We start from the raw sequence: 8,700 nt of genomic DNA, 5'->3' as shown, positions 1-8,700 counted from the left end.
AAGCGATACTAAACAGGAGGATAAGAAGAGGATGTTGCTTCCGTCTGCATTTAGACTCTTCCTAAACTGTCAATTGTCAACACTGGCACTGGTACTGACCCGCGTTAGCCCCATTTGGGCACTGGTCCTTCCTCGTCTGACTTCAGCATGGCCCCAGTCGTCCTGAGACAGCATGCCACCTAAGAAAGGAAAGGAGCCCCCCGCCAAGAAGGGCAAGGAGGAGCCCAAGAAGGCACCGGCCAAGGCAGAGGAGCCCAAGAAGGGAGCAAAGGATGACAAGAAGGGAGCGAAAGGGGGTAAGAAGGAGGAGCCGCCGGCCAAGGGGAAAGGGAAGGATGACGGGAAGAAGGGAAAGAAACCCGTCGTCGAGTCGGAGCCGGAGTCAGAGTCGGGGCCTGAGTCGGACGTCAGCGAATCGACCGCGGAGAGTGACGACAGCGCTCCCAAGAAGGGAGGAGCCAAAGGAAAGGCTGCCCTGAAGGGAGCCTCCAAGGCGGCGGCCATTTCTGTGAAGGGGAAGGGAAAGGGCAACGCCGGGGGTTCCGCCGAGGCGCCCAAGAAAGCCGCAATGCCGGTTCAACTCAAAGGAGCCACCAAAGCCTTCGGAGCCCTCGCAGCGAAACCTTCCCCTTTCGCTATGCCTAAAATGCTGCCAACTAAACCCAAGAGAAACCTCAAAAGCACCTCCCGTCTCTTCTTGCTCGGCGGCGGATCGAGAAAGAAGAAAGATGGCGCCAAACCGAGCCTAGGCGCGAAGTTGTTTGGCGGGTTAGGCAAATCCAGTGCCCCTACAGCAGCAGCCATGTCTGGCTTAAGCTCGTCCAAATTCTCCATGTTTGGTAAGAAAGATGACAAAGGGGACAAAAAGCCAGTACCGGAAGGTAAAAAAACGCTTGGCAAGCTTATAGCGGACGACCCGACCTTTAAGGGCAAAAGCTCGATATTGGGGAAGATTGCCGGGGCTGCTAATTGGCTGACAGGGAAGTTCTTGGCCTCGAGGGGCCATGGACGTATCGGGGGACAAGTAGGAAAGCGGGGCAAGAAACTGTCATTCCGTAACGGTGCTAACGACTATTACAATGATGGCTATGAGTATGACGAGTACGATGATGAATACGGCTACGATGATGAATACGGCTATGAGGACGAGTACTACGACCGGCCGCGGCTTAGTACGCTTAGGGGAGTCTACAGACACCCCTACGATCACTTTGAGCCGTACGTAGATGAAATGCGTTACGATGACGAAGATGAATGGGAGGACGAGTACGGTTACTACGATGAGGACGGCAACTTTTACTACGACGACGACATTTACTACGACGAAGAGGCCGATTTCTACGGTGACCCTTATGGGTATTATGGTGATGATTATGGTGGCGATTATTATGACGACGGGCTGGATTATTTCTACGGTGACGACGGAATGATGTATGCAGTGGAGGCAGATCCGTACGGTTACTACGGTGACGACACGGACGCTATGTTCTATGATCTGTACGACCCCGACATGTATGGCGATCACTACGAACATCAAATGGAATATAACTATGGGATGCCGGACCCGTATAACATGTATGTTGTTGGCTATGAGGCTGAGCCGATGGCTGGTGGATATACAGACCCTAATGCTATGTATAACCCCTACCAGCAACAGCAACCTCTCCCGGAACCTGACTCAGGCCTGATGTATGGACAGGAGCAGCTGTATTACCCCGTGCAAGACCCTTATTCTGCCGAGCCTTTCAGAGTCCCCAGACCCCAAGTACGAATGTTCGGCAGAGACAGGCTGGATGTGAATTACCTTCCCCCACCCCCTTCTCCTTATGCTCGTCCCCCCTCCCCTCCCTTCCTCCCCGGCTCCCCCCAGCCGGCCTACAATGACATGGACGCCTGGTCTGAGATCCAGTATGAAACGCCCATCTGCTATCAGCAGTTCCCAGCCATGAGCAGAGCGCAGAGCCCGCTTCTGCCAAGACACTCTCCTCCCATGATGATGCAGCAACCTCAGTCGCCTTATCCCACTCACCCTCCCCTGGCCGCCTCTCCCAGTCAAATCGCCCTCGCCCACAATCTTGCTCAGCCTGCCTACCCCATGCAGAACCCCTACCTCCCCCAAGACCCTCAGTTCACGATGGGGAAAATGACACCAATGGCGGCACCAATGCACTCACAGATGCCCCCACAAATGTACTCCCCAATGCCCCCGCCAATGCACTCCCCCATGCCCCCACCAATGCACTCCCCCATGCCCCCAATGATGCACTCCCCCATGACCCCGATGATGCACTCCCCCATGCATTCGCCGATGGCCTCACCGATGCCAGCGAGGCGAATGAGCCCCTACCATTCCCCACAGCTGTCTATGCGGCCCGGGTCCCCGCCTAGGGGAATGGCCCCTCACCTTCCTCCACATAGAATGGACTTTCAGGCTGAAATCCCACCGAACCCCTACAAAACCCCTCTCTCATCCAGGAGAGGCCTCGCCTCACGCCCGGGCTCAATGGCAAGCCCGAGGCCTCCCACGCGACTGGGAAGGAGGAGCCCTCCACCTTCCCCGCAGCCTCCCAGAAGAGGAATGTCGACGAGACGTCAACCTTCTCTCTCCAGGGGAAGGAGAGGCGTCGGATCACAGAGGGCCCCGTCCGCCGCCGCTCGCCCACGGTCCCCGCTGCCCAGCCCCCCGGCCTCGCCTCGCGCGTCGCGGAGACGGCGAGAGGGTCCACCCACATCCCCGAGATCGTTCAGGAGGCCCCCGGAGACCCCTCCGGATCCAGTGCCCCCCCCATCTTCCAGACGTAGAATCGGAAGACACTCATCCATAATGACATATACATCCTCACGCGCGTCCCCTTCTCACAGACGCACCCCGTCAGTGGCGAGCGGAGCCCAGTCACCCGCACACGCTTTCCGTCCGATGTCCCCCCACCGTCCGACCTCTCCTGGTCCGTTCTCCAGCCGCCCGCTCCCCACGCGCACCTCCACGCGTAGCAGGCTCAGAGGAGGTAGGGGCCATGTCCCCATGGGGACGGTCAGGCCGTCCCCACAGAGACGCAGCAGACATGGTCACCCGCCGGTCACCCAAAACGTGGCCCCCTTTAGGTCCTCCATCCACAGTGTCCACGGGCCGCCGCCGGGCCAGATGAGGTCTGCGGCGGGAACTCCTATGTTGGCCAGGACAGGTTCTCGGCCGGTAGGTTTCAGGGAGCCAAATCGTTTTGGGACGCCCCAAGGAGGGTTCCACAGGCCCGTAGGAAGGGGGCAGCCGCGTATGGGGACTCAGCCCCCTTTCAGGTCAACTGTCCCGATACCTCCCATGCCTCACCAACATGCATCACCTATATTCTCTCGTGGAACTTCACCCATGCATCCTCTCACTCACCCAGCCTCCCCTATGGGTTCCCCTATGCTTCCCAGGGCCATGGGTCAATCCCCAATGTTTCTACACACTATGTCCCCTGGTAACTTACAGCCTACTCAGGTTTTCAGTCAACATAGCGCAATGATGGGGCCAGGTCAAATGCTGACAAATGGTACGTTAGAGATGTCTCAGGATACATGTGGTTCCTTTCCTCCTCAGTACCCCATGTATCCTTCCCCGTCTCCTATGCAGAGGAGCCTCTCCCCTGTGCCTGGTGGACAGGCAATGATGTCACCCGGTGGACAGATGAACCAGCCAATGGGTATGGGCTACGGTCCTGGGCCTGGTGGACAGGCAATGATGTCAGCCGGTGGACAGATGAACCAGCCAATCGGTATGGGCTACGGTTCTGGGCCTGGTGGACCGGCGACGATGTCACCCAGTGAACAGATGAACCAGGGTATGGGCTACAGTCCCATGCAGAACCCCAGCCCACAAAGTGCCTCCTATGGCTCTCCCCTGCAGCGCAATGCCAACCTGTACACACCCGTCCTCGCGCCTGATGACAACATGTCAGCCTCCCCACACCTCTCTGCTTCCATGCTCTCCTCCCAGCTCCGCAATGCCTCCTTCGCCTCCTCCCCCTTCCAGCAGCCCTCCTCCTCCCCTGGTGCTCCCTCCATGCCATCTTCTCCACAGTTCTCTCCTTCCATGCTCTCCTCCCAGCTCCGCAACGCTTCCTTCGCCTCCTCGCCCTTCCAGCAGCCCTCCTCCTCCCCTGCTGCTCCCTCCATGCCGTCTTCTCCACAACTCAACCCTTCCATGATGTCCGCTCAGCTCCGCGATGCCCGGTTCTCCTCTCCTTTTCAGATGCGCCCCTCCACCCCTGAACCTGCTATGCCATCTTCTCCATACCTCTCCTCTTCCATGATTAACCCCCAGCTCCGAGATGCCCGATTCACCTCCCCTTTTCAGATGCGCCCCAACACTCCTGAACCTGCTATGCCGTCTTCTCCGTATCTCTCTTCTTCCATGATCAACCCCCAGCTCCGCAATGCACGCTTCTCCTCTCCATTTCAGATGGGCCCCTCCACTCCTGAACCTGCTATGCCATCTTCTCCATACCTCTCCTCTTCCATGATCAACCCCCAGCTCCGCAATGCACGCTTCTCCTCTCCTTTTCAGGTGGGCCCATCCACTCCTGAACCTACATCTCCATATCTGTCTTCTTCCATGATCAACCCCCAGCTCCGCAATGCACGTTTCTCCACCCCCTTTCATCTGGGCCCTCCTCCACCTACCTCTCCACACCTCTCCTCTTCCATGATCAACCCCCAGCTCCGTAATGCTCGCTTCTCCACCCCCTTTCATCTGGGCCCTCCTCCACCTACCTCTCCACACCTCTCCTCTTCCATGATCAACCCCCAGCTCCGTAACGCTCGATTTTCCACCCCCTTTCATCTGGGACCTCCTCCACCCACTTCTCCACACCTCTCCTCTTCCTTGATCAACTCCCAGTTCCGTAACGCTCGCTTCTCCACCCCTTTTAAAGTGGGTCCTGACGAGCCCACTTCTCCACACCTCTCCTCTTCCTTGATCAACTCCCAGTTCCGCAACGCCAAATTTTCCACCCCCTTCAAGGTGGGCCCTCCTGAGCCCACCACCCCGAACCTCTCCGGCGCACTGATGAGTGGCCACTTAAAGAATAAGAAGTTAAGGCTTCCAGACGGAACCCTGATGATGCCTGAGGCTGAGCCTCAGGCTGTAGCCGGGGGTGCTGGAGGGATCAAGTCTGGCGCGACTATGTTATCCGGCGCTCTACTGAAGCCTGGCATAAAACAAAACTATCGTTTGCCTGACGGCGCCCTAATGTCCAGGCAAGAGGCCGCTGCTCCTATGCTCGGCAAATCCATGGCTGGTGGCCTCCGTGGGGCGAAGTTACGCCTCCCTGAGGGAGGTTTCAGATTTGGTCCTGAAGAACCACAGGGCATGAACCTCTCCAACGCTTTGTCCAAGAACATGGCCCTCCGTGGGGCCAATTACCGTCTTCCTGATGGTGGTTTCAGAGTCGGGGTTGAGGAACCGCAGGGTATGAACCTTTCCAACGCTTTGTCCAAGAACATGGCCCTCCGTGGGGCCAATTACCGTCTTCCTGAGGGTGGTTTCAGAGTCGGTCCTGAAGAACCACAGGGTATGAACCTCTCCAACGCTTTGTCCAAGAACATGGCCCTCCGTGGGGCCAATTACCGTCTTCCTGAGGGTGGTTTCAGAGTCGGTGTGGAGGAACCACAGGGTATGAACCTTTCCAACGCTTTGTCCAAGAACATGGCCCTCCGTGGGGCCAATTACCGTCTTCCTGAGGGTGGTTTCAGAGTCGGTGTTGAGGAACCACAGGGCATGAACCTCTCCAACGCTTTGTCCAAGAACATGGCCCTCCGTTCAGCCACGTACCGTCTGCCAGATGGAACTCTGGCGGTAAAGAGGCCACAGCCTGCTGGACGTGGCTTCGACCTCTCCAATGCCATGTCCAAGAACCCCAACCTCCGCGGGGCCAATTACCGGCCCGGCCTCTTCACACGGCCTGGCGGCGAGCCCGAGCCCCTAGACCCCCGGGACCTCTCCAATGCTATGTTCAATCCCAACATCAGGGGGGCCTCGTACCGCCTGCCGTCATACGCGATAGTGATGCCCCAGGTTCAGGGCTCCGAACCGGGGCAGCACTGGGCCCATGGCACTGATGAATTTGCGATGATGCAAGACATGGAGATGTGGACGCCGGAGATGTGGGCTATGTACGAGGAGGGGATGCTGATGTACCCCGATGGAGCCGAGGGGGAAGGACCTGGGCAGTGGATCCTCAACAGAGATGGAGAACCACAGGGGAACTGGTATGACAAGGTATGTATGTTAAAGAATAATCTTGACCCCTCAATTCTCGCAAACTTCAGGCCCATTTCTCAACTACCGTTTCCTCTGGAAAAAATAGTATACAATCAATTACAGGCCTTTCTTACCCTACATAACATCCAAGAGGCATTTCAATCCGGTTTCAAACCAGGCCACAGCACTGAAACGTGCTTAAGGTCTTTAATGACCTGATTTTAATCTCTGACTCTGGGCAACCTGCGGTCCTGGTACTCCTCGACCTATCGGCGGCTTTCGACACGGTGGATCATAGGATCCACCGTGTGGACAGCTGTGCCTCGTTATAGCCACATACGTTTCTAACTTGCAGTCACAGTCACGATACTTTTCAGTTGTGTGGTACTTTTATATGGATTTAACTAACAGAAAGTTCTATCCAGACTATCCACAGTCCCATCTCCCAGTCACGGAGCTGGGACTGACACACACAGAGACGAGTCGACGAGCAGCACATATCCAGACCAGCTAGAAGCCAGAGGTGTTGCCAGTATAACTCTATGGCAGAAACAAGCAACCTAGGTCTATACAAAATAAGCCAAAAAGAAGCAACACTGATACATGTTTTGATTTCATTAGGGCCCGAGCACTGATTATTATGATTATTATTTTATCCACGGACCACAATGGATCGCGTTTTTGACACTTGCACACACATCACAAGTGGCGGAAAATTACATATTTTAATCGTCTCAAAAGGGGGCGTGGCCTAATTGCTCAATAGCGCCCCCTACAAAAGTGTGTGCTTGAAGCCCCACAATACGGTTTCACTACATGTACATGTTACATGTTTGCATTGCAAATTGGTACACACCTGGTACACACCTGTATCATGTCCCAACCATATACCGAGTATTAAAAGGATAGAGACTGATCTGGCGCGAAGCTCCGCCCCCTCCGCTATTCATGTCAGTGGAAGTTGCTCAGTGGCGTTTTGAAGCCGCCGGAGGGACCGTCTATTTCCGCCTTTTTGGGCGCATTTCCGCATTTGACCTCCAAAATTTGGTGCCCAAATGCGGAAGTGCAACAGAGGTGCTCAATGTTAAAGCCCAGCTGCACGGGGTTTCCTCGTCATGAATCCACAGGTCCGCCTGCAGTCCTTCCTCTTACCACTAGGGCCCAGCGCTTCAACGTTGGAGTGCCTAGCTGGCCCCTTGGTCCTAACTTACAAAAATGTCTCTTGGCGCTATGACTTAAACCAAACAGGAAGTCAGCCATTTTGAATTAATTGTGGCATTTTGGCGCAATTTATGCAATTTTCACGGATCGCACTTTAACAAACTCCTCCTAGCAGGATGGTCAGTTCCAAATTGAGTTTTCGTAAAATGCCGTGACCGGGGCAAAACGTCAAACTTAAACGCCAAACAGGAAGTGAAAGTACCAGATCTACAAGGTTTTATTATGTAAGTATTGGACTGATTGTCGTACAGACTTGTGGATGTTGTTATTGGACCTGGTTCAGGGTCCTTGTCGTTCATTGGTGTAACTTAGCTCCGCCCCCCTCTTCTGATTGGTTGATATTTGATGGTCCCTATTTTTTTTGCTATAACTTCTCAACAGTTTGTGGGTGTTGTCATTGGACTTGGTTCAGAGTCCTTGTCCTCCATTGGTGTAACTTAGCCCCGCTCCCTCCTGAGTGGTCGATATTTGATAGTTCCAACGGTCTCATACAGACTTGTGGGTGGTGTCATTGAACTTGGTTCAGAGCCCTTTATTGTTGTATAACCTCTTCTGATTGGTCGATATTTGATGATTCCTATTTTGTACAGACTTTTGAGTCCCGTCACTTGATTCGATTTGTCCTTGTCCATGTCTGAATGAAGGTCTGAATGAATGTCTGAAACACTGTCGTAGCTCCTCACTGGCTTCACCAATCGCTACGACTTTTCACACAGGCATTGACCATAATATTACGGAGGGCGTAACGAAGCACTTTCTTCAATTTAATTTCTTCAAATTATTAATTAATAATTAATTTATTAGTGAATTAAAATTCCACTTTCATCCATAGGGGGTGCCGCAAATGCTGATTGTTTTTTCAACGTTTAATCCACTATGTTTGCAATAGCGTAGCCTATGTGCGCTATAGTGAGACAGGACAATTCCCTCCCAATCAGTAATGTGATCTATTACATCACATTGCCCACACTGCGGTTTAAAATCCTTGTCCTTCATTAGAGTTACTTAGCTCTGCTCTCAGCCCGGTCATCGCTGCTATATTTGAAAGGCATTAAAACCACTTTTGGCTACAGCATTTTGAGGATTACACAAGACAGTCCAGGGACCTATTTACATCCTTGAACTTATTAACAGTTACAGTTACAATATATACAATACATAAATTAAACAAGTGCTCCCTTATCTATCCTAGACACTAAAGCGGGACCTTTAATAGACATGGCTGGTAAATGGTATAT

At 53.8% G+C, this 8,700-nt stretch overlaps 1 protein-coding gene across 1 annotated transcript in view; it reads left to right on the top strand.

Moving 5' to 3' along the window:
* Positions 1-5,878: 5,878 nt before the first annotated feature.
* myo15aa (myosin XVAa) overlaps positions 5,879-8,700 on the top strand; it is a gene marked incomplete at its 3' end in the record, with an annotated part of 141,253 nt that continues 138,431 nt past the window's right edge. Inside the window, 1 exon segment of the mRNA XM_083779210.1 lies at positions 5,879-6,259. Within this exon segment, the coding sequence (XP_083635336.1) occupies positions 5,885-6,259 (375 nt within the window). The 5' untranslated portion in view covers positions 5,879-5,884.

The sequence above is a fragment of the Protomyctophum parallelum genome (genome assembly GCF_964188405.1).
Source record: "Protomyctophum parallelum genome assembly, chromosome: 13".
Lineage (NCBI taxonomy): Eukaryota > Metazoa > Chordata > Actinopteri > Myctophiformes > Myctophidae > Protomyctophum > Protomyctophum parallelum.
Note: the sequence above shows the minus strand (reverse complement) of the source record. Positions and strands in the feature narration are given on the sequence as shown.